This window comes from Topomyia yanbarensis, chromosome 3 (genome assembly GCF_030247195.1).
Source record: "Topomyia yanbarensis strain Yona2022 chromosome 3, ASM3024719v1, whole genome shotgun sequence".
Taxonomy (NCBI): Eukaryota; Metazoa; Arthropoda; class Insecta; order Diptera; family Culicidae; genus Topomyia; species Topomyia yanbarensis.
Window position 1 is genome coordinate 142,780,998 of NC_080672.1, and position 26,991 is coordinate 142,807,988.

A 26,991-nucleotide genomic window follows, 5' to 3' on the forward strand; every position below is an offset into this window, starting at 1 on the left:
ATGCAGGAAGATACTAACCGAATTTGGATGACCGATTGGTATACCTAAAACACGAAGAAACCATCCGGCAATCGATTCTGAATTATTTTGCTATGGGTTCGAGCTCAAGAGCAGAAATCGATTCCGATTGTGTTACGAAATCGGTTCTTGCTTTTGAGCTGGTGCCAAAAACAAAAATTCCTGTTGTGGCAACCCACAGCATGCTTTGATCTAATAGCGTTGCCAGTTTAATTTTGAAGTAGAATACTTCTAACGTTTCAATATGGGGTCCCGTTTCAAAAATTTCAGTTGAGAAATTTTCCCAGATTTGAAATGCGAATATCTTCCGTTCTACTGGACGAAATCGCAATATTTTTGCACTATCTGATCGGAAATTTGTGCACGTATTTCGTATTAAATTTCGGAATTAGTGCGACTACTATAAATAAACCAAAACAAGGATTTTTAGAAAATCCTTCGGAAACAGCGAGGAAAATGCGCAATTTGCCAGCATATCCCACGCAAAGCCGTCAAAAAGGAGCATGTAAGCGTTTCATTACATACGGGAATGTTATATATACAGGTCACGCGAGCTTGTTTTGTATCAGTGGGTGCTCGCTTACCACACGAGCAACATGCTCGTCCGGACGGTACAATGAGCGGTATCATGTTTGCGTTCCCTACCAAGCGTCACCGCAAGGTTCTTCGTGATAAAATCCAGGGAATCACCAAATCCGCCATTCGGCGTCTGGCTCGTCGTGGTAATGTAAAATGCATTTCCGATTTAATCTACGAATGCTGATGGTGTGCAGGAAAATGTCATCCGAGATGCAGTGACCTATACTGAACGCGCCAAGTGCAAAATCTCAATGAATGTCGTCTATACTTTGTAGCGGCAGGGACGCACATTGTATGGTAGAACTCACTTGTATCATTATAAAAAAGGCCCTTTTCAGGGCCACCACTCATTTCAAAGAATAAGTTTGCATTTTCTGTTTCATGGACTGTTTCTCCCTGGAGAGCAATTTGGGTTAAACCCTAAATTATGATTTATTTCAGTACGCAAATTGCAAATAAAACCTGAAACAAACTGGAGTGAAGTGGAAAACATTTTTACTAGGCGCATTCAAAAAAGGTTTCAATTCTCAAACATTTTACCAAGGTGCCGTATTACATTACTCTCTTTACCCTGAGTGTTCGATAATCTCCGTATTGGAAACACAATTTCAATTTTGTTCTTTATCAAAAATATGTGGTCGACCAACGAAGGGGTGGAGCTTCGAAGAACACATATTGAGGACAACACAAAAAAGGACGAGCTTACATTGTGCTGTAGTCAGGTATAAAAACTCAGCATGCTGTTGCTCACGCTCAGTTCGTTTCCAGCATCAGCATGCAGCAGTTCGTTTGCAGCATTTCCCGCAAAATTCAAACCGCCGTCCGTTTGCTGCTGTCAGAAGAGTTGGCCAAGCACGCCGTCTTCGATGGCACCAAAACTGTTACCATATACACCAGCTCCAAGTAAATTTCGAACACTGCCCAAACAAAAGGCCCTTTTCAGGGCCATCAATTTATCGACAAAGAATGAAATTGAAGTTTTGTTATTACAAGCATCAGCTTGTCAAGAGCGTTGGATGGTAAGTGAGCCACTTGTGAACGACGGTATTGTTCACAAGCTTTCACGTAGAATGGCACAAAATCAAGTTATTTGTGATTTATAGACAGTTTAGTGTAATGATTCAATTTACAAAAATCGAACATTTTCTAACGTTTCGATATAGGTGCTCCGTTTCAAAATTTTCGGCCAGAATGCTGCCTGTTTTTTCAAACGTGAAAATCTGCTGTTGTATTGAATGAAAACCTTCGATTTTTGCGCTGATTGGAAATAGTTGTGACTAATTCTGTAGAATGTACAATTACTGAAAATAACGGATTTTGTGAAAGCAGTGGTCGGTCCGTACAATTCGATTCCAAGCGAGCCAGACTAGTTTTCGTTGGAAGGTCCACCTCTGACAATAGAAGACAACTATTTTATTTTGAATTCAACTAAAACTTCCTTGAAAACAGCACAGCTAAAAAATTTTTGGGAAAAACGCGCAAACCTAAATTTTCCACTATAATGGAAACTGCCTGTGCCCCGCCGCACAGCATCATCAAGATTGATAGTAATTCAAGCCGGGAAGAAAGAGGTTGTAAGGCTATGGAAAACGAAAATTTCGTTTATATCTTACTGGAATATAATTGGCTGGTCCTGAAAAGAACTTGTTGGTTTGTGGTTTATTTTGGGTCACAATTTAGGCCCGCACGGTTGCTGATAGCTGTGAATTTCTCACAGGCCGACAGTTTCTGTTCAGTAGCGATGAGGCTTCCTAACGCCAACCGTGACTGGGGCACTTTACACGGCCTTCGTTGCTTACTGCTTGCGGGGAGGCTTTCCTTGAATTGAAATTTAGTTATTACAAGCATCCGAAAGTAGCTTGCCAAGAGCGTTCGATGGTAAGTGGGCTACTTGTGAACAATATCGTAGATTTCACGTAGAATGACACAAAATAAAAAGTTATTATTTGTGTGTTTGTTTACAGTTTCGTGTTTACTAGGCGCATTACAAAAAGGTTTCAATTCTCAAACATTTTACCAAGGTGCCGTATTACATTACTCTTTTTACCCTGAGTGTTCGATAATCTCCGTATTGGAAACACAATTTCAATTTTGTTCTTTATCAAAAATATGTGGTCGACCAACGCAGGGGTGGAGCTACGACGAACACATATTGAGGACAACACAAAAAAGGACGAGCTTACATTGTGCTGTAGTCAGGTATAAAAACTCAGCATGCTGTTGCTCACGCTCAGTTCGTTTCCAGCATCAGCATGCAGCAGTTCGTTTGCAGCATCTCCCGCAAAATTCAAACCGCCGTCCGTTTGCTGCTGTCAGAAGAGTTGGCCAAGCACACCGTCTTCGATGGCACCAAAACTGTTACCATATACACCAGCTCCAAGTAAATTTCGAACACTGCCCAAACAAAAGGCCCTTTTCAGGGCCATCAATTTATCGACAAAGAATGAAATTGAAGTTTTGTTATTACAAGCACCAGCTTGTCAGGAGTGTTGGATGGTAAGTGAGCCGCTTATGAACGGCGGTATTGTTCACAAGCTTTCACGTAGAATGGCACAAAATCAAAAGTTATTTGTGATTTATAGACAGTTTAGTGTAATGATTCAATTTACAAAAATCGAACGTTTTCTAACGTTTCGATATAGGTGCTCCGTTAGTTGTGACTAATTCTGTAGAATGTACAATTACTGAAAATAATGGATTTTGAAAGTAGTGGTTGGTCCGTACAATTCGATTCCAAGCGAGCCAGACAATTTTCGTTCGTCCACCTCTGACAATAGAAGTAAACTATTTTATTTTGAATTCAACTACAACTTCCTTGAAAACAGCACAGCTATAAAACTTTTGGGAAAAACGCGCAAACCTAAATTTTCCACTATAATGGAAACTGCCTGCGCCCCCGCAGGGAGGAAAGAGGTTGTAATGCAATGGAAAATGAAAATTTCATTTATATCTTACTGGAATATAATTGGCTGGTCCTGAAAAGAACTTGTTGGTTTGTGGTTTATTTTGGGTCACAATTTAGGCCCGCACGGTTGCTGATAGCTGTGAATTTCTCGCTGGCCGACAGTTTCTGTTCAGTAGCGATGAGGCTTCCTAACGCCAACCGTGACTGGGGCACTTTTGCACGGCCTTCGTCGCTTACTGCTTGCAAGGAGGCTTTCCTCCGGTGGACTACGCAAATTGCAAATATGGTCAGAAACAAACTGGAGTGAAGTGGAAAACATTTTTACTAGACTCATTCAAAAAAGGTTTCAATTCTCAAACATTTTACCGAGGTGCCGTATTACATTACTCTCTTTACCCTGAGTGTTCGATAATCTCCGTAGTGGAAACACAATTTCAATTTTGTTCTTTATCAAAAATATGTGGTCGACCAACCAAGGGGTGGAGCTACGACGAACACATATTGAGGACAACACAAAAAAGGACGAACTTACATTGTGCTGTAGTCAGGTATAAAAACTCAGCATGCTGTTGCTCACGCTCAGTTCGTTTCCAGCATCAGCATACAGCAGTTCGTTTGCAGCATTTCCCGCAAAATTTAAACCGCCGTCCGTTTGCTGCTGTCAGAAGAGTTGGCCAAGCACGCCGTCTTCGATGGCACCAAAACTGTTACCATATACACCAGCACCAAGTAAATTTCGAACACTGCCCAAAGAAAAGGCCCTTTTCAGGGCCATCAATTTATCGACAAAGAATGAAATTGAAGTTTTGTTATTACAAGCATCAGCTTGTCAAGAGCGTTGGATGGTAAGTGAGCCACTTGTGAACGACGGTATTGTTCACAAGCTTTCACGTAGAATGGCACAAAATCAAAAGTTATTTGTGATTTATAGACAGTTTAGTGTAATGATTCAATTTACAAAAATCGAACGTTTTCTAACGTTTCGACATAGGTGCTCCGTTTCAAAATTTTCGGCCAGAATGCTGCCTGTTTTTTCAAACGTGAAAATCTGCTGTTGTATTGAATGAAAACCTTCGATTTTTGCGCTGATTGGAAATAGTTGTGACTAATTCTGTAGAATGTACAATTACTGAAAATAATGGATTTTGAAAGTAGTGGTTGGTCCGTACAATTCGATTCCAAGCGAGCCAGAGTAGTTTTCGTTCGTCCACTTCTGACAATAGAAGTAAACTATTTTATTTTGAATTCAACTACAACTTCCTTGAAAACAGCACAGCTATAAATCTTTTGGGAAAAACGCGCAAACCTAAATTTTATTTATATCTAACTGGAATATAATTGGCTGGTCCTGAAAAGAACCCGTTGGTTTGTGGTTTATTTTGGGTCACAGTTTAGGCCCGCTCGATTTCTGATAGCTGTGAATTTTTCGCAGGGCGACAGTTTCTGTTCGGTAGCGATGAGGCTTCTTAACGCCAACCGTGACTGGGGCACTTTTACACGGCCTTCGCTGCCAACCAGCTCCCTGTCAAGGACGACGTCTCTGTACAGCCAGCATCACTGCCATGAAAGCAAAACATTGATTTTGAACCGAATGATTAGACGCTGTATTTAGTTACAAAATGTCGATTTTCTGAATGATATGATATTAAATCATCTGACAAGATGCAAAACGTCGTGTGGAATGCTTGAATATCGAGCATAGTGCCGAACATAATTCTTTGTTTGGGGCTTTATAGCTATAACGCCCCATATATGTCGGTCGCTGTCAAACTCCATATGATAGTATAGGGTTGCCAGGGGGCTGTTGCCAACTGCTTGCGGGGAGCCTTTCCTCCGGTGGACTTACGAGCGGTCTGCTTGGTACAGGCCATGTAGCGAAAAATGCTGATCTGCTACTTCTCTGATGCTGGTAGTAGGACGACGGTTAAACGCTCGTTTGCGTGCCTTCATTCATAAAAGTTCAACAATATTTTCAAAGAATGTTGCAAATTGTCAACTTGATAATTCCAAAAATACTTTAAATAAACTATGAATGTGCAAAAGACGACAAAATCGCATAGAAATTGCTTATTCCAGAGCAGAATTTACCGGTCTAAAGTGTATTCTACTTCACTCCGGTTATGTCTCTGACATTACCCACCCATCTTTTTTTCCTGCAAGTCAAAGTTGTCAAAACGAAATAGACGAATTGGGTAGCGTAATTTGATTATTCCGTGAGCCAAAAATTGAATACCCTTTTGTATGGGACCTTGGCGTATTTAATTTGTATTTGGTACAGATTACAGATTTTTGTAAAAAAGTACAGATTGGTACAGATTTTTTTAGATGACAGAAGAGTAAAATAATAAATAGTAAAATAACCTTGCGATGCATCCCATAATGTGCACAAAGAGCGAAACACAAAAAAGAGCGGCACAAGAACACTGCGATGTGGAGATCACCCGCCTAAAGAGAAACTTGAAAACGAAAAAGAGAAAGAGCTGTGCACCAAGAGATGCAAAATTTCGCACATTGAGTCACCTTGAAGAGCCACTTTTTGTGCCTCCCCTCACTGGCAAACAGGGAGGAAGGGGAATCAAACTATTCAGATTCGGATAAAGATTGATCGGAAGAACTTTTTTAAAATGTTTTTTGGTTGTCTTCTCTGCTTCCGTGCGCATGGGACCATGATGCACACTAAAGAGCCTCTTTATTTCTACTCTTTGAGGTGTGCGGCCATGGAGTAGAATGCACACATGGGAGCAAAACACATAGGAGTGAAGAGGTTTATTGTGAAAGAGAAGAGTCAAAATTTCTGGTTTGATTTCCCCAAATGAAAAATATGTATAAGAAAAATGATTTTTTCTAAACAACCTTGTTATTGTTTCTGTACAGAATCCGGTACAGATTTTTCTATAGCAGAGTACAGATAGGAAAGATTTTTCAACTCCCGGTACAGATTTAATTGTGGCAACACTGCTCTGAACTGAAAATCGAGTTGGGTTCCAACCTGAAATATATTTCGGTTTCCTCACATCACCGCTGTTTTGCAAGAACCCAACTCAGTTCAATTAAAAACGTTTGTTTGAAACAAGTAATCTGGGTTAGTGTCTATGTTCTCAATCGAAAACGACATGTAAATCTATTACGGGACCTTCACCTGGAATCGGCGAAAAATCAAGCACTATCTGAAATTTTTTTGAGGAAAAAGTAAAAGGCATACGAACTTCTGCTTTTGAACTCCTTAAATAAAAAGTGTGTAGTCTGCAGACTGTCTGCGGTCTGATATGATATGCTGGCCAGATTTGCTAGAAATATGCAGTGTTTGAAATGGCGAAATGTTTGTTAATGAAACGGACATCGTGTATTATAGCAACATATTTAAATATGAAAAAGAAATTGGCTGCACTGCCAACATCGGTAGCCGCATACCAGAGATGCCAGATTTGCAGACAAGTCTGCAAATTCGCAGACTTTTGATTTAAGCTGCAGATTTTTTCGATGACGCAGATATTTGCAGATTTTTTAGTTTGGTTGCAGATATTTGCAGATTTTTTAGTTTGGTTGCAGATATTTACAGATTTTTGAATATAAAGGCTTTTGGTTACACTAGCTTTCCTGACATTTTTTGTATTTCCCAGACTTTTAAAATTATTACTGCAGACATTTGAAAAAAGTACCTGGCATCTCTGCCGCATACAGTCAACTGTCATCAATTATTCAGAAGGGCACAAAAAAGCAAGAAAACCAAAAATAAGAAGCCAGTTGTCTCGTCTTAGGTAAAAACAAGTTTTTTTGTTTTTTTTAAATAAATCTTATGTAAACTTGGCAACCATACATAGAAAAACTACGGTTGTTTACATCTGGCCTACCAAGACAACACCCAAAATGAGCAAAAACTACATGCATTGGATGGTGTTTATGTCAAATAAAAGTAACCCTGCGGGAAAACCGGGAAAACATGTATTAATTTTTTCTGACAGAACATCATTTGTCGTGAAATTCGATATGTCAAATGCTTCTGTTAGTGTCGAATCCAGACTGTCAACATATTTCTTTATTTAAAATTTAAATATTATTTTCACGTTTCCTGAGTTGGAAAAAAACATTGTTGCAATCACGAAAATCAGCTTTATCGATGTATGTAATGAAAAACCTGTTTTAATCCACTTAACGGTGCAATTACGCCTTTCTCAATCATGAACAGGAGAATTATTGAGTTGTTCATATTCATTAAAAACTTTCAAATGTATATATTACATTTTTATTATACACGACATGACAACTATATACAAGAAAAGAAATCATTATATGAGTTCTAAAATTTTGTAAAAGAAAAACCAGCCACAGCAATATTCCGTACGAAATTTTATAGACATCTGTGAGGATAATATAGCTATCATTTGGGACTAAGTTTGTGAAAATCGGCCCAACTATTTCCGGGAAACTGATGTGAGTTCGTTAATTTTTAAACATGGGTGCTTTTCCCGGGCACTTCCGGAACCGTCTATGGTGGTCAATGTAGTCAACGAAAGTTTGGGTGGCCGTCGGTGACCTAGAACTGCAAATTTAAGTTGTTTGAGAGACATTTTAGCGAAATTTTTACGTTTTTTGCTTTCATCGGAGTATCGGTTTGAATCGGAATTTGCTATGTGATCGTACGCCACAACCCGTAACTCCGGAAGTCGGATCGGGATGAAATTGCATAGCCATTTACGGGGACGCAACACCTTTCATTTGAAACTAAGTTTGGTTGAATCGGTCTAGCCATCTCCGAGAAACCGATGTGACTGTTACTCTGAATTGGGATACTTCCGCCGGGGCTCCCAGAACCGATGATGGTGGCCAATGTGGCCAAAGAGACTTTGAATGGATGTTAGTGACCTAATACTACAAATCGAAGCAGTTGTGGTCATATTTTGGAAAAAATTTCACCTTTATACATTCATTGCAGAATTTATTAAAATCGACATTGTCTGCGTGATCGTACTCATCACCCTGTAATTCCGGAACCGGAAGTCGGATCCATTAGAAATTCAATAGCAGTCTATGGGAACGTTGTACCAAATACAAATATGTTAATTTGTATTTGGTTGTACCTTTCATTTGAGGCTAAGTTTGTCAAAATAGGCTCAGCCATCTCTGGGAAAAATGAGTGACATTTTTGGTCACATACACACACAAACGCACATACACACACATACATTTTAAAACGTCAGACATCTCAATAGCTAAGGATGCCAAGCGTTTTTTCAAAAATCTGTAATATTTTTTTAAAAGTCTGGAAAAGTAAGTCTGGATGATCTAAATTCTATTGGAAATGATGGGCCATAGATATTTCTTTCATTTTAGTAATGAAACATGTATGTATGTATGCAAATATATCTCAGCTTATTAAAAATTCTGTGATAGCGCTGCTAAATCAGAACATCAGAGTTTCCAGAATCTTGGACTGCTAGAACTTTTAGCTAATAAAAATTCCGAAAATTTTTGTTGAATTTCAGCGAAAAAAACTTTGTTTCCAGCCTTCACAAAAGATGGTTTATGAATTAAAGATGCATTCTTGAAACTTATTTTGTAATTTTTCAAATTGTCTTGTTAAATCTGTACAAATTTTCTGAAATCTGGATCAGACAACAATAAATCTGTTTGCAATATATACGCGAACGGAGGTCTTAGTGGTTTAATAATTTCAAAGAAAACCTTTGAAATATTAAATCTGTATGTCTGGACGAGGCTTAAAAATCTGCACGGATACGAAAAATTACCAAAAGTTGAGCTCTTTTGACTCAATCTTGGGGTATCGTGGAATAAGGTAAAATTAGGTAAACCGTGTTAAAGGTAGTTTCCCTTTAACCACGGCAAAAACCACAACTCATTGGCAGGTTTTTTATACTCAACCTTGAGTTAAATATGCCTAAATTTAAGTTGAATCTACCTAATTTTGAGTATGCCTGAAACAACTCAAAAGTACCTTATTCCATGGAAGGCCTATGAGTTGAATCTCTCTCTTTGTTTTTGACAACACTAATAAGTGCGAAAGCGATGCAAGACTTAAAGCTACCTAGATTTAAGTTAAAAGAACTTATTCTGCGTGTTGTTTCATTTTTCCTTGTGGAAGAATCCAGACAAAATTTAATCTGGAAAGTTAGCACTTCTCTGCCAACCGATCGCCAGCATCTAATTTAACGCGCCTAGCCGCCTTTTGGTTTACTGGGTACACTTCAGGAATCTCGATGTTGTGTAGACTTTATTTCGGTAGGTTTGGGCACCCTGAAGAGAATCGAAACTCGTATTATGAGAGTGAGATCTACTTTGGCGCCAATGTTTCAAGCACGCCTTGCTCCGCACGCTTTCTGATGGTGGGGTGTGAATATTGAATTTTCAAGCGGACCTTACACGAGATAGAAATATTGTCAATAAACATATTGACGAGACTGCTTCTATCCATCAATCCCATTTAAATTCTACAGGATCAATATTTTCAAGATGACCTTACACCATCAATACTCGACAAACATATGATTACGGCCTAAAAGCCAACTGTCAAAATCCACTTTGAACGGAAATTCCGGACAAACCGTTACTAGCCAAACACTGTTCACGACAGTTTATGAAAGAGAAAACTTTTCTCTTTCGTTCACTACCAACATCTGTGATTGGCGTGTAATTTCCATTCAAAGTGGATTTTGACAGTTGGCTTTTAGGCCGTAATCATATGTTTGTCGAGAATATATTAATATTGTTAAAATTTTCTGCTCGTGTGAGGTCCGCATTAGAACAGATTGTGAATATTAACATTTTAGAACAGATCCGATGCAGTGATTTAAGTACGATTCACACGATACAGGACGATTCAGACGATACATCAGCTTCCGTCAACGTCAACGGAACGTCACCGTTCCGTCAGGATAAGTTACGTGCAGTTAGATGGAGGCATTCACACACAACATCAACGGCACGGAACGTTTTGACGTACGGCACGTGTGAACGGGCACAAGAGAAAAGTATTAAACTTATCCTGACGGAACGGTGACGTCCCGTTGACATTGACGGAAACTGGTGTATCGTCTGAATCGTCCTTTATTTTATCGTCTTGGCAGAGATGCCAGGTGCACAGATTTATCTGTGTTTCACAGATTTTAAATATGCTGCACAGATTGCAAAAACTGCAGATTTTCACAGTTTTCTGTTTTAATGCACAGATTTCCACAGCTTTTTTCTACAATGCACAGATTAGCACAGATTTCTCAATTTTTTACCTTGCGCTTAATTTTTGTGTCGCGCAAAAACAAAAAAAAATCACATCTTGTTTTCAGCAAATTTGTACGTTTTCAGTGACACAGATTTAAATATCACCTGGCATCCCTGCGTCTTGGCAACAGTGTATGTTTCGGCACAGTCGGTGTACGATACGGTGGACGAGTTGTTACATGTTTTCTGTGATCTGTTTTGTTAATTTATAGAAATTCTGTGATATCTAATTTATTTCATTTGGTACCGAATGAAATAAAGTGGACAATGAGCGAAGAAGTAGTATCAAGCGAGGACATCCCACGAGCTAATGGCCAACTCAGTATCAGCTATGGATCTGATGGATTCATGGAGGTAGGTATTCAACGTTCAACGGAAAAGCCCTATTGGCAGCATTGTGGGGTTCCTCGTTGAGATTTACATCCAAGCAATCTAGCTGTTAAAAATCTACTCTTCATAATATGCGAAAAAAAATTTCATATTAGGTATGGCATGACATGCATAAATGATCGACCGAAAATAAGTCAAGTACAGAAAATGCTTCATAAAACTCGCTTTGTTGGTAGAAGGCAAGGATGAACCTCTAGTATAGAACAATGTAAAGCGGGCCTTACACGTTCAATATTTTTGTCAATACTAGAGTGTATTGACAAAAGTATTGTACGTGTAATGGAAAAAAAATTATTGACGATGTGGATTTCAAACGGGACTGAAATATTGTAACAATATCGTCAATACTCGTATTGACGAAAATATTGAACGTGTAAGGGCCGCTTAATAGTCGTGCGAATTAAAATCCGTTATTGTCAGACTTTTATTAATATTAAAAGATGGGTGGGTAATTTCTAGGACATAACCGGAGTGTCGTGACTACTCGTTTGACTTGTAATTCAAATCGAATGATACTCAATGAAATATGCGGGAATGTTTCAAGTTATTCTTTACAATAATTATGGTGGTTCTGAAAAGAACCTTTGTTGTTGGCGTCTGCGTTGATAGGGGATGCGCTGGATTCTAAGCTCGTTGAGACATTCATTCATGAAATGAACAAATTTCATATTTTCTTGCTTTGAAATATCAATGATAAAATCTCGAAACAACCATCGGAATCTTTTTCCTAGCGTGCAGAAATGAATCACGCTTAGCGAAAGACTAGGTGCGAGTAATGTCCGAGACATAACCGCGATGATCATATTCTTAAAATTCAGCTTGTATCATAAATGGCTAAATTTTGCGCATTAATTTCGATTCACCGGGGTCAGCGAAATTTTTCTGGGGATTCCGCTCGTTAATCTATTCAGTAAAACAATTTTACTACCGAGTTCTTCGCATTGAATACAGGTCAATAATTTCATATGATCTCAACAAGCAGACAATGTACTTGTATGACAGGTGGGAGTGTTTTGAAGTGGTTTAAGTGGAGGTAACAACATAAAATCATGTATTGGACATTTTACAATGATTCTCCTTAACCCCACAAAACCACGGGGTTAGCAGCAGAGGGTTAAGTTGTTTGGAAGAGATGACAGTTATATGATAACTAAAAATATAAAAATGTTCTATAAATTGCAAAGTTATTGCCGTGTTAACCTGAAAATTTGTCATTTCATTCATATAGGAACAATCATTGAAATTATGTAAATTTATGCTTTGCAAGACTTGAAATAACTTGGTGTGTTTACGACACCCCTGTTATGTCATATACATTACCAACCCATCTTTTTCATTTTGCATTCGTCCTAATAAGGACGGTTTGTAGATAACTATGGTGATACAAGACGAGAATCTTTTGAAACGATTCAAACCTTGCCGACGATTTGTTTCTACTGCGTACATAAATATGAACATTCCCCTTTCGCAGCTCACATCGAATGAGTACGCTTTGCATCAAGGCTTATTTATTAACTTTTCGGTGCAGATGGAAGGCCATCCTTTTGCGCGATAAATGAAAATATTTTCATCATTCGTTTTGGTGTAGCTTTCGCTTAGCGGCAGGGTTGCCACATTCACCGGTTTTCTCGAAGGATTTGCAAAAACCTTCTGGTTTGTAGATTAATTTGAAAAATATTTTTTATATGATAATTATTATTAATTATACAAATAGGGGGGGAAGGGGAGGAGTTGCTTCTCTAATCTTCCGGTCATCACATCGCATGCTTTGGTATTCTTAATATGTATAACAAACATGAAGATGTGACACAAGGCGCCAAGAGCGCACTTAAATCCTGTCAATCCATTTTTCATTGGATTGTCTGCTCTAAATATATCACCAGGGGACCATTCATAAATGATGATGGATATTGACAATAGGGGAAGAGCGTCACGTAACGAGATAAAAACTAAAAATGAATTTTAGACGTATCAGCGGATCAGGGATAAAAAAAAAGTACAACATTGTTTATGAATGGCCCCCAAACAAAGAATATTCCATAACGAATATCACGTAACATCGGTGACAGAGCATTGGGATCAAGGCCAAGTCCCCCCTGGGTCGTGCAAAACTGAGAAGCAACATCAATTTAGGCACAGATAGCAGACGTCCATTTATTTTCATTTTGTTTTGTCTTTTCATTTGTTTCTCCTGCCATGATATGTGCGGATTGATGCGGATCGAGCGTGACGGCCAAGGAAACGGAAAGCCAGTGGCCCAAACAGATCAGGAACAGGAGGGAGGACTGCGAACAAGGGAACGGACAACAGAGGAGAAATCGTTTACTTATTTATTATAACTACGACACTAATCACAATTATTTTGCTTTTCTTGTTTCGTTTCAGCAAACCAAAATCTAAACGGACTAGCACATACGAACAGTTAGGCTTTGTAGGTTCTCATCTTGACAGAGTCTAGATGGGCGGATGAACGTCTGCCAGAGGGTGGGCTGAGAAATGACAATGACACTGTACGAGATGGCGCTGGGCCTGTGGCCTTCGACTGGCATGGTCCATTCTCATTGATTCGGAAGTCTTCTTGGCTGGTTGGTAGATGTGTGCTCCTACTTGCAAGTTGATCAATTCGCTTGGGTGGGGGACATGTAGATCCTACTAGTTGTCGACTCTTTTGATCGTGAGTATGAGGCTAGTTCAGGAAAGGAGTGCAGGACTGGCACCTATGAGATAGTTAATTATTCAGGATTTGTTCTTATGATTATTAAACTCGATCAAGCACACCGGCTCTCAGAAATGATAAGCAACCCTTTCGGGTCGGTGTGGTCTGTTCGAGTCGAACCAGGCGGACATTCGTTTCGAGCAAACTTTATGTGGATAAATATTGCTTACGCCTTTATTGGCAGAGATTCTTTTTAACGAAATCCTAAAATACCTTCACTGGTATAGCTACTCAGGATAATAATAATAGAAAAATTAAGGGTTTGCCTGGTCCATAATGTAATGAATATGTATATTGACTAGAACAGGGATAATCGAGTTATGTCATAAGATAGAGAAGAAACAGCACAGTTGTACGAAAAGTATTCGCGAGTAAGGACTAATAATACTGCTAGTATGTTTACCGTTTCAATTAATAGTCGATTGATCCGCTTCGGACCTAGGAGACAAAAAGGAAATTAGGAAGAGACAGAAGTGGATTCAATGCGAAATTTGCCAATATGACGTTGACCTCAAGGCGATGGTAGGATGATTTTCCATAGGATGACAGACTAGATGACACGACGTTACACGCTCTAAACTTGCGCCAAATAGTTTGTATGTATGTATGAATGTAAGCCCGTATGTATGCATGGATGTGTATAGGACCAATGTATCCCTGAGCAACATGGAAGGACACCTCTGAGCCGCCAAAACGCTCATGGGAAGCCAGGTGCGCGGTCATAGGTGTGACCATAAAGCACTGCACACACTGTCAAGTGCAACGGATAGACGGTAGGTGTACAGTTAATGCACATAGGTTGCAGAAATAGGTTGTTGAGACAGCCCGATTGCACACTGATAAATAACAATAACAAATAACTAACAATAATTATTAATTATACAAATTAATAAAAGGAACTTCCGAATAAAATTCTATTCCCATTATATATTCATCCTAAGGACGGTTTGCATAAAACTATGACACAAATCCATTCACAATTAACAGCGCTAACGGAAAATAAGCACCACTAATTCTTTACAATTATTTTGTTAGTCCTGAAAAGGACTGTTGGCAACATTAGAGACGCGTGAATTTACTTATCTTCGGGCAGCTTTCTTGGCAGGTTTGGCGGCCTTTGGCTTTGTAGTCTTTGGCTTGTTCGCTGCAGCCTTCGATGTTTTGGTGGCATTTTGAGTGGCAGTTGCTACCGCCTGACAGTGACTGCGTTTCTTAGCAGCAGCCTTTGGCCTTCTCATCGCCACCACCTCCACCAACGTTTTTCTTCTTCTCTCCGGTGGAAGTCGATATGTTTTGGTCATCCGATGCAGCTTCTCACGACCATCTAGCACGCTCGTCCGTTATGCACTGCGTCTGGCTCAGGGATGCCACATTGAAATTTGAGAAAAGCTGCGACCCCCCTATTTATAGGTTTTATCATTAATGTTGATTCTCATTTAAAGTAGTTTTTGAACTATTCAAGCAAATTTTATATAGCAAACAACGTATCGGTAGCAAGTGTTGAACGTTTTCCTTCCGATTTATGAAACAAGATTAGCAATCCGTTTAGTAGAAGGAAAGTTATTAAGGTTCAAAATGTACGTAACGCTTTCGCTAATTTGCACTACTATCGCTTTCTCGCTCGTTCTCGTGCGATCATGAGCCTTTCATTTCCGTCCGGCTTCTAATGACATTCCCCACCAACTGCTCTCGTCAAGCAACCCAATACGAATAATCATAGGAACAAACATGCAGTGGACCTATATTTAAAACTTTTTATTATTCTGTTGTTCGGCTGGTGCACCATATTGACGGCTCTGTGCGGGATGGGCTGAAAATTTTCACTTCTCCAAGTCGTTTTCGAAAGATTTTTCAAAATACTATTTTTCCGTTGATAATGAATGTCCTACATATTCCAAAATTTAATACAACATTGGTACAAATATTTTAGACAAAATGCCGAAGAAATTGAATAAATCCATTCAGTACAACAAAAGATATAAGCGTTCAACAGCTCACATCATTTTTCTTCCGAAATTTTGTAAAGGGCCCTGTATTGAAAGGTAAGTCGTTAGTCACGACAATATAATTAAAAGTAGCCTGTTACATTTTTGCTCGATAATTTGTAGAACGAAAACTTTATATACGTTTTTTTAACCAATTTGCGCATTGGAAAGTCCCAGTTCGATTTTTGTAATTTGTAATTTATTAATTGAACGAAAGCCTGGTGGATAAACTTTTTGTCAGGACAAGGAGAATGGCATGAAGCAAACCCTACACAAGACCATGATCAAAGGTTTGCTCCAGTAGCAGGAGAAACTGGAAGTACTCCGGAGAAAATCCGTTCTGTTTTTTATCTGGTAGCAAGCCGGAGTAAAAAGGAGCAAGTATTTTGTGCTCCTGCCTACTACGGAGTAACAACTTCCTTGTACTGGAACCAGTGCAGTAAAATTTCATTTCATTCAATCGAAACTGAATGAACGCAGTCAATCAGTCGTCTGCAGTAGCATTCACATTCATTTAACGCATCAGTTGTTGTTAATCTGAAGCTGGGTTCATGGCACTTCACTCACCGCTGCTTTCAAATGAGTCGCAATTCATATTCAACCTCCTTCGTTTGATCCTCTCAAATGAATAGATCAGCTTTCAATTTCCCCAGTGAGCACCAGTCAAATGAGATCCGGGTAAACCTAAGACAAAAAGAGACAACTGGCTTCGTATTTTTGGTTATCATGCCTTTCTTGTGCCAGATGACAGATGAGTGTATGCAGCTAGCGAGGTTGGCAGTGCAGCCAATTTCTTTGTCATATTTAGATATGTTGCTGTAATACACATAATAATGACCGTTTTATTGACACACATTTCGCATTTATCTGGTACTAATCAATCCAACATTTTTATCACATACTACATGTTTCTAGCAAATTTGGCCAGCATAACAGCCTATTCATCAGAATCAAATTTGCAACAAAAATATTATAGAGATGAACGTACTACCAAATAACATTTTTCATTGCAACCAGTTTCAATAAGCTGTTATTAGTAGATTCATTATTTTCGTCTGAACTCTGCGAATTTAAGAAAATTTGAAAAAGAAATATGATAGCCGCAGTATGCTATCATAATTGTACGAAGCTGTCAAATTCATTGCTAAAATCAAATATGTAATTCATCTATTTATTTGCACCTCTACCAATAGTTCCCTGTGTACAATTCCGATGACATGGTGAAGAGGTAAAACATTTCCACACTGGTTATATAGGAACACATTACGAGCACAGTCTATAGTCTACGAGAATCTTTTTTTTCAGAAAGAATTCGAAAAGGTTCTGCTCGATATGAATGCTATAAATAGGTCATATCGAAGGTGGGTTTATTGATTTGAGGTAACCAAAAGGCGCCATATTGGATTGATTGATTGCAAAATGTCCTCAATCATCAGTTTCCGTCATCTAGTGACCATCATTGCAAAAGCGATATAGATATATATTGATCATGGTTTTTACTGTGGTGGTTACCCGAAACCGCCATCTTTGTTTTCAAAATGGCCTAAATTCATAAATTACGGTATTTTACGATTATTTTAAATGATACCCATATTGATAGTTGTTTTCACAGTTTCTTGGTCACTATAGGCCGCAATCTTGGATTTCAAAATGGCCTAACCTCCTTTCAAATGGTATCCATGTTGCCCTCATCTCTGATTTAAAAATGACTTTAACCATCGAGCTTGAGCTTGAGCTTGACCTTGTACGACCACCCGTAGCTGCTACTCCGTTATCGATCTAGACTAGCTGAAGTTGCACAGGGAATCAGTAGTAGTGCTTGGGATTAGGGAAACATCTTTCAATGTGCAACTCCTGGTAATCCTAAAGTGTTTATTGAACAAAACCGGCGCCGGGCTGGCCCGAACGTAGATCGCAGAAGGAACGTTAGTCCGATACTTGCTTTTGCTAGGCAACGGCTTTACTTCCCTTCCGAAGGAAGATTTTACACCTCAGAAAAATCTCAGCGACCTCGGCTGGGATTGCACCCAGACTAACTGGGATGGGTGGCTGTCACGCTTACCACTCAACCAACTACGCCTTCATTTAAAATGACTAACCATCGATTTCCGTTATCTATCATCTTGGACCTTTAACGAGTTCGCCCGTTTACACCTAAGACAAGATAAAGCAACTAGTAATACGATTTCTGTATATTTCTGTATTTTAGTAGTACGTCCATCTCTATTTCAAAGTTTGTGGCAAATTTGATTCTGATGAATAGGCTGTTATGCTGACCAAATTTGCTAGAAACATGTAGTATATGATAAAAATCTTGGATTGATTAGTTCCAGATATATTTTGGCGAAATGTGAGTTAATAAAACAGTCATTATTATGTGTATTATAGCAACATATCTAAATATGACAAAGAAATTGGCTGCACTGCCAACCTCGCTAGTTGCATACAGTCATCTGTCAACAATTATTCACCAGGGCACAAGAAAGGAAAGAAAACTCTCCAAGAAGAAGAGAAAGAAAGGTTCGGAACATTTGTCATTTTTGAGTGAATTTGTTTTATGTTTGTTAAGCAGAAAAGCCCACTACGTCATTTGTTTTATTCTTTTCTTTTTCATATCCTCCTGATTTATCAGCTTCATCGAAAAAAAATACAACCTTACTCCTTAGAAAAAATGCTCGTACCTGTATCCGTCTTGAGTTGCCTCGTCTTATCATAGCCTTTACCCTATATTATTTATTATCTTGGTCGGAGTTATTTTTATGTCAGTGAGTGTTCCTTCATATTCATGTGTGAGTGGTTCATTGGAATGGTTCACTTCCATTAGCTGAGACCGTGCTAATGTGAGGTTGGTGTTCAATAGAAACTAAACAGGCAAAAACGTCAAATGACTAGAACCTGTTATTCAATTGACAGTGAACTTTGAGTGACTCAAACGAAGACGGCTGCCGAACTCAACTGATCCCGCTTGGAAGAAAAACGGGCAGCCAGCAAAAATCCGTCAGGATTCCGGCAGCTGTCAAAATTATCAAAATGGCGCTGCCAGAATTCAGCTATACTCCTTCCAGTTATGGCAGGCAGATTCGCCTCACCGGTTCTGTTTTGTTTATCGTTATTTCATTTTCGCCATATTTATATTTTTCCAAGAAGGATAGTTTTGGCAGATGAAAAAATAGGAAGAAGCAAAGATTTTGGTTTCAAACAAGGTAAGTAATATGGATTTCATGTCTCCAGACATGTTTTTATTATAAATTTACATAAAATTAATAAAAAATTAAGAAAAAATACAAGCAAAACCTGAAGCGGTACAAAACCGGTCCTGCCGGTGCGTGCCTGGCAGAAATCCGGCAGAAAAAACCGTTAATAACCGTAAGGCGAAAAATTCTGCCAGAAACGGTTGTTGCATTTGAGCCGGCCGGCTGGGCAGCGCTCTGCCAGCCAAACCCCCAGGAATTCTGCCAAAGTTTTTATTTCGCTGCCGGCTATCTGGGGGGAATCCTGCCAGGCACGTCCGAGCGGGATATAGTGGTGGTATGTTTACAGTGAAAGGCTCGAAGTTTCATTTGAAACAATTATTTTCGTTTGAAATTGATATTTTACCGCACTGACTGGAACAAACCAATTGATAAGATTGCTTCACTAAACGGACCCTACACGATACAAGAATATTGATATTGACTACTGGGGCTACTTCAATACGTCAATAGCGTACCCTACACAAAACCAGAATATCGCTCCAACGGTTTGCATGGAGCGTGGAGCGCGAAACTTTGAATAAAGAAAAATACAGTTTCGCCCATATCATAGAATCAAAAATATTATGTGAATTTGTTGTGTTTCGAAACCTTCATTCACACGTATAGACAATTCACTTTATGTTTGTAAGTATCGTCCTTTCCACAAAAAATGTTGAGATACTATTTCTCGAGTACTTTTTCAAATGGACGTAAGTAACAATGAGAGATTCTCTTTGAGGTCTTTCTCTTCTGTTCATTACTCGGCCATTTCAACATTTACTACTCTACTCTTTGCATAATATTGTAGTAAAAACCGTCGGCTTTCGATATGTACTGGAAAATTAGTACAAAGTGTTGTAATGACGTCGTAATAAACGAAAGAGAAAGTAAACAAAGAGAGGCTCTCAATGTTACTTACGTCCATTTGAAAAAGTACTCGAGATTTGTTGTATTTGTACCAAAGGCCCTTAAATATTTGGGCCTGTGCATACAAATAGGATCCATTCGCTCATATAGGATCAAAAGAGAGACTCTCTGGTTCGTTTTACACGTTGAATACTTTTGTATGGGTAAGGGCAATCATCTTTAAATATTTTTTTATTCATTTGCTTACAGCGACAACAATCTACAACAGCTAGCGATGTCATGGCACTGAATCAAACTGCCAACGATTCTGTTGTTGAGAAGGAGTACCATCAGGATCGATCAACAGCTCGCATGCGTCGGTTAGAGTACCTGGAGGATAAGTTCGGCCAGTTTACGAGATTTACCCAGCAACGTATACTAGATCGAGCCAAATCGGCTGCGGGGCATCGTGCACCGTTAGAAGAAAACAATAACAATGTTGCAAAGCCGATTGTACAAGGGGACAAGCGACGAAAGCATCAGGATACGGTCGAGGAGCACCAGAACGATTCTAACGAATCCTACTTTGCTAAATCACCGTCGTTCATCAATGGTCAAATGCGAGACTACCAAATCGAGGGACTGAACTGGTTGATATCGATGTATAACAACGGCATTAACGGAATTTTGGCCGATGAAATGGGCTTGGGTAAAACACTGCAGGCAATCGCAATGCTAGGATATTTGCGACATTACAAGTAAGTCTAATGGTTTTAATAGAAAAAAACGTATTTGACTAATTTTCGTTTGTAGGAAAATTAAAGGTCCTCATTTAGTCATCGTTCCATTGTCGACGATCAGTAATTGGGAACGAGAATTTCAACACTTCTTGCCCGCTTGCCGTGTTCTGCACGGTCACTGTTATAAAGACGAAAAGCGAGATTTACGCGCGATTTTAAATGCACATCGTCGGACCTGGGATGTGGTTGTAACCAGCTACGATTTTTTCGCGACAGAAATGTCTGCTTTCAGGCGTATTAACTATCAGTACGTGGTTATTGACGAGGCTCAGCGCTGTAAGAACGAAAATGTGCGCCTTTCTCGCGAGCTTCGAAATTTGACTTACCGAAGCATATTGTTCCTAACGGGAACCCCGATCAACAATAATCTTCACGAATTGTGGGCGATGTTGAATCTTCTCCTACCAGAGTTCTTTCCAAATGCAGATGATTTTGACTCCTGGTTTAGGGTGGAGGATTGTATCGATCCCAATCACGAGCGAGCAGTGAGACTAAAAAATATTCTCCAACCTGTTCTGCTCCGCCGAATTAAAGCAGATGTAGAGCTCGGTTTACCACCAAAGATTAAAACAACATTGTTCATTCCCCCAACACGGATGATGAGATTTTGGTCCAAAAAAGTTCTGAATAGGGATATCAAGATTGCTCAGAGTACAGGTTACAGCTACATGTCTATGCATACATTGTTTCCATATTTACGAGAAGTTACACTCCATCCGTACTTGATGCCTGGTGCTGAACCTGAGCCGTACATAATGGGCCAACATTTGGTGGAAGCCAGTTCGCGAATGATTGTGTTAGATAGTCTGCTTACCAAACTGAAAAATCGTGGATCACGCGTTCTAATTTTTTCGCAGTTTGTTATGGCGCTTAACATTATTGATGATTATCTGGTGTGGAAAGGATATAAATTCTCACGGTTGACTGGAGACACCAAGTTTGAAGAAAGGCAAGATCTTTTAGACGATTTCAATGCCCCTGACTCAGATAAATTCATTTTCATGCTAACGACCCGTGCTGGTGGCGTTGGAATCAATTTACCTACTGCCGACACGGTTATCTTTTTTGACATAGACTGGAACCCACAGCAAGACTTTCAAGCCGAAGACAGAGCCCATCGAATCGGCCAAATGAAGCAGGTACATGTGTTCCGTTTTATTATTCTGGGGACCGTTGACGAATCTTTGTACAGATATTCGAATCGCAAGCAAGCGCTAGACAAGGCTCTTATCAAGAAAAGTATGGGCGAGGCAGAAATGCTCGCAGCCATCAGGCATCACAGCGAGCAACTGGAAACTGGTAACAGTATCGATTTGCAGTCTATCGATCGACAATTGGAAGATATATTCGCCGAGGTTGACCGAGGCGACCGAAATACTGAGGATGGGACATTATTCAAAGAGGTTTACTTGAAAGCTACCTTGAAACGACGGCCCTCCGAGGATCTGGAATTGGAAGCGATTCAACCGCCGACTGACCCATTCGCTCACGAAGTGAACTTGGCCACCACCGAAACAACCGGATACGTCTTCAGACCACGGAAGGCTAAGAAATTGCGGGTATATGAGTCACTGAGTGATGAGGAAGAGTTCTAAAACTGTGATTTGAAAGAGCGTTAGGATTATCGATTATGTTTTGTTTGCCTACTGTTATCACTTGAGTTCATATTCATTTCAAATATTGACTTGTTATACAACGTTACATTTTAATAACTTATAATTGACTTTAATAAACCATTTATATGAACAAATATATTGTTTTATCACGCATGTTTATTCTGCATTTTGGATAATTACGTCACGCTTAGAACAACTCTCTATACGAATTGATCACACTGAAGGTCATTTGGCAGAACATTGACTTTTGTGTATATAGAAAGATAGATTTACAGCCTCATTCTGCATTACGACGTATCGCTTTTTCGGACGAATGTGCTTCGCATTCTCAATAACGACAACAAATTTAAACGGGAGCCTGCTTTGATCGAACTACATTCGTTCGAAAATGTGATCCGTCGTAATGCAGAATAAGGCTGTTAGCCTTCTTTTAAATATAAGCTGTTCTTTTGAGTTTCATTTTTGAAATTTTTGTGCTTGTTCATTTTTGCAATTATGGATACTTGGCTATGATTTACGTTTTAGTATAGTATAGTGTAAGTTTTGGTTTTCCATGCAGCGTTTCAATAATTAAAAATTTATTGTCTTTCTTTATATCATGAGCTGTTCTTTCGAAATATATACTTCATCATTTGTGGAGTTGTTCAAACGATGATTTACTGAATGAACTAACATATATTCAACTATCGGTTGTTACACTGCTCTAGCACTAAGGGCGAAGTCAGTGCGATGTTACTTTGCCGCATAACCGAGACCAAGGATCTGAAGCGGCGCAAAACGCGCTGAGGATCCGCTCGGCCGAGGTGGCCGCCGACCCGCCGTCAGAATTAGTGGCCCCTCGCAAGCAAACCTATGATCCACTCGTTTGCCCGGATTACTCAAACATAGGGGCTATAAATTAGTTTAAGTCCGACTGAGCGACAGCGATGTAGGACAGCAAGTGACTTAAAGCGATGTGGTGTAGCCACATTAGGCATATATAGTTTTTTTTATTAATGGGTAAAGAAGAAGAATCTAATTAATTTTGGTTCAAGTTCAATTTTAGTACTGTTGGTAAATTAACTCATTTAAATATTTAGGTAGTTGCTGTTCTGCTCAAACATTTGAGCTACATGCCAGCCGCTTACAGCTGCATAACTAACTTTCCCTCGAACGATGAACGTTATCTTCAACAAAATACATCATACATACAGGAAAGGATATACTCAAAAACATCCTGGCAATTAATAACTTTATCACTACATATACCTATACCAAACGACTGTTATGCTAAATAACCGTTTTCCCTAACATAATGATGTTTATACGGAAAGACCTTTAGCAGTAGCGCGGCTCAAAATTATGCCGAATTACCTGACGTCTCGCACAGTCTTAAATTGGTCGGTGTTAGGTCAGACCGGACTAAGTGACAGTGCATTGATTTCGAGAAAAACGTGTTTAAAGTTTGAATCGCAGCATCCTTTACATTATAATTGGAAAATAATTTTTGCCATAATTCTTGTTAATTGTTTCATATTTCAAATCTGGTAAAAGTTGAATGTAGATGAAGAAATTATTTATCCAATGCTATCATTAACTTATTTTTTGATGTTTTGCGACTTGGTCCGGTTTGACTTAATACCGACCAATTATGTGTTTCATAGTAGTTGAAGAAATGGTAAATAATCTCCAGTGTGATCAATTCTCAAAATTCTGCCAAATGACCATTATGCCAAATGTCCGTTATGCCAAATAACCTTCAGTGTGATCAATTCTCGAAATTATGCCAAATAACCGTTATGCTAAATGACCTTATACCAATTAACCCACACCCCATTCCAAATATTAACATTACTCAAAGAAAATCAAGAGTGAATATTTCCAGATGTGGTTCAATATCTATTTAAAAACGATTGTGTGAGGGTGAATGGAGAATAGTGAGTCTAGTTATGTAAGCTATGCAAACTAGGCTCGATGGAAATATCCAAGTCAATCTTAGATCACACACATTTGAAGCATGTTGCTTCAAGCTGTTCTCAACACCTATTCGGCAGTTTTCACTCCGCCATTCGCGTTATGGCTTGGTAAGACCAAATTGTTGCCGAAAGGGGATCAATTAAAATTGTCTGACGTATTCTTTATTGACACATCTTTAGCGTTTCTGCATTAAAATCGGCAGACAGCCTTGGTTGATTATAATGATAGGAAATATATATATAAAAAGGGTTGTACGTCATTTCGCGGAATACCATTTCCCGGTATACCATATTCCGGAAAACCATATCCCAGAATGTACTATTTCCCGGAAAACCATTTCCTGGAATGTACCATTTCCCAGAAAACCATTTCTCGGAATGTACCATTTCCCGGAAAAACCATTTCCCAGAATGTTCCATTTCCCGGAAAACCATTTCGCGGAATACCATTTCCCGGAAAATATATTAAACCACGTACCTTCCCACCCAAGTTCCCACCACTCATTTTGATTACACTTGCTACGCAGTAAATGTCAAACAAACTACGAAATTCTCTCTACTTTAGAACATAAAAAGTAGTTTGGAAATATGTTTGGAATTTTATTAATTTTAAATGTAAGTTAGAATAACATATAAACAATGCTTCAGATATATTTATTTTGGGATTTTTATGGATTATGCATCTAAAAAATCTGCGGTTTTTCTTTCTTATACATGCATGCTTCCTTATCGTTATTTTTGGTATGTTTTTGATTTATATGTACTTTCTATTTCTATGTAGTTTCACATTCTTTCAAGTACTCTTTCAAAATATTCTTGGTGTTTTATTGGATTTAAGTACTAGTGGTCCTAACATACCTTCCCCATAGAAAATTTGACAGTTCATAAATTTCACAGTCGACCGACGAAAACGGGTGCATCGAGGTCGACAGATTAATTAAACGACCAAGTTGGGTTTCGTCGGTGGACAATTTTCGTCACCATATTAATCGCTAGATTTAATCTGTGTGAATCTGGTTCCAGTCTTAAACTATTCAACTAATTGGTTGAAATAGACCGATTTCAACAGATTTCGTCTGTCATATTTAATCGGTTGTTGAGTCGGCTGACGTCCATGTTAAACCTCCATAAGAGTCGGTGCAACAATCGACCGATTAATTGGTGGCATAGTCGGCCGATTGTGCCGATGCAAGCCGATTTAGTCGGTGGGAAAATCGGGAGGATTTTCTATGGGGTTATAACTTTTTGAATTATAATTGTTATTCTATGAGCTTATTCGCCTTCTTTTGGAGATGAGCAAATCATGAAAAATATTTTTGAATTTGTCTTCTTTAAAATTTGAGTACTTTTTTGGAAATTATTAATTCATAACAATCTTCTTTGAGACTTTGCTTTTTTTAAGCATAATCTGTTTTCTGGTACTTTATTGGTTTATGAGAGCTTGTTTTTTATTAATATGATCAGAGAGCAAAGATAAGGTGTCAAGCGAACCAAACAAAAACTTGGAATGCAGAAGAATGTCATCATGTTTTATTCCAGCACAGTCAATCAATATCTATAAAGCTTATCATATCTTGAGTGTAATTTTTTTTTGTCGCGGAATAATGTGAAATAAAGAATAGAGGAGAATAGGTTAGTTTAGTTTAAAAGTTGGTAGCTCTCTCGGTGTTCCATCTAAATATACGTAAATGGAATGACTCCCACAAAAGGAAAAATATTTCTTTTTCACGGATTCCTTGTTAAAATAATTGAACAAATCCAAGATTACTCTTCTATAACGGCGAAAATGAAATCCTTTGATTTCGACGATAAATTTAACCCATTCCTCTGGATCTCGAAGACCATTCACGAAAAAAGTGGTTAATTGTAAACGCTCGTGATAATTAAAGTTTTTAGAAACCAGAATTCTCTCTATGTAACCAGGCCACGTGTATGCAGGTCCACAAACATCTTGGAAGGTAAAAAACACATGATTCGTTGGGCTGTTTCTGTAAACTCGGGTCTAGTGGATTGTTCATGATATTGCCTTCTATAAAATGATAAGATTTTGAATGCTATAGAATACCATATATGTAAGTCAACATAGCTCTGGATTTGTTCTTAAAGTTCAAAATACATGTTTGCTTTAGATTTCAATAGTATAAATAATTACCGAGAAAAAGTACATTCCGGGTAATGGTATTCCGGGAAATGGTACATTCCGGGAAATAGTATTCCGGGAAATGGTACATTCCGGGAAATGATATTCTGGGAGATGGTACATTCCGGGAAATGGTTTTCCGGGAAATGGTACATTCCGGGAAATGGTTTTCTGGGAAATGACATTCCGGAAAATGGTTTTCCGGGAAATGGTAAACCGGGAATCGACGTACAATCTATAAAAAGTTATATAATTGTTTAGTAGATACAGAACACAAGATTAGGATTGTCGGTCTATCTCTTTCGCTCTCGCAGTGTGCCCATTAGTTTGCACGCATATACCGAAGATCCTGGGTTAGTGATTTAGTATACACAGATTTTCCGGGGAAAATGATATAGCTTGTTATGTCTGTTCTCTGTGAGCATACCTACTTTTGATATGTTAAACCATCCCACGGATCCACACGATAATTTCTATCACTTTATGTGTGTATAAGCGGTTGCAATGATCGCTCATTTCGCGTCCACCTCATCGCATGAGGTGAGAATAGGGTCCATAAATGAAAACAGGAAATG

The 26,991-nt window shown here is 38.8% G+C and overlaps 1 protein-coding gene across 2 annotated transcripts; it reads left to right on the forward strand.

Annotated features, from left to right (window-relative positions):
* Positions 1 to 10,871: 10,871 nt before the first annotated feature.
* Positions 10,872 to 22,458, forward strand: LOC131689008 (probable global transcription activator SNF2L1). Of its 2 annotated transcripts, none has more exons than XM_058973728.1 (3): positions 10,872 to 11,089; positions 20,176 to 20,663; positions 20,719 to 22,458. In XM_058973728.1, the coding sequence occupies exons 1-3, from the start codon at positions 11,003 to 11,005 to the stop codon at positions 22,298 to 22,300; spliced, it is 2,157 nt and encodes a 718-aa protein (XP_058829711.1). In that variant the 5' UTR covers positions 10,872 to 11,002; the 3' UTR covers positions 22,301 to 22,458. The 2 variants fall into 2 exon arrangements, with proteins under 2 accessions (XP_058829711.1, XP_058829713.1); XM_058973730.1 differs by lacking the exon at positions 10,872 to 11,089 and adding an exon at positions 19,625 to 19,704.
* Positions 22,459 to 26,991: the final 4,533 nt, after the last annotated feature.

Excerpts from the sequence above, each read along its gene's own strand:
- LOC131689008 (XM_058973728.1), top strand. The coding sequence starts at position 11,003 with ATGAGCGAAGAAGTAGTATCAAGCGAGGACATCCCACGAGCTAATGGC. Across the intron at positions 11,090-20,175 it reads GATCTGATGGATTCATGGAG|CGACAACAATCTACAACAGC; the intron begins GTAGGTATTCAA and ends ATTTGCTTACAG. Across the intron at positions 20,664-20,718 it reads GGATATTTGCGACATTACAA|GAAAATTAAAGGTCCTCATT; the intron begins GTAAGTCTAATG and ends TTTCGTTTGTAG.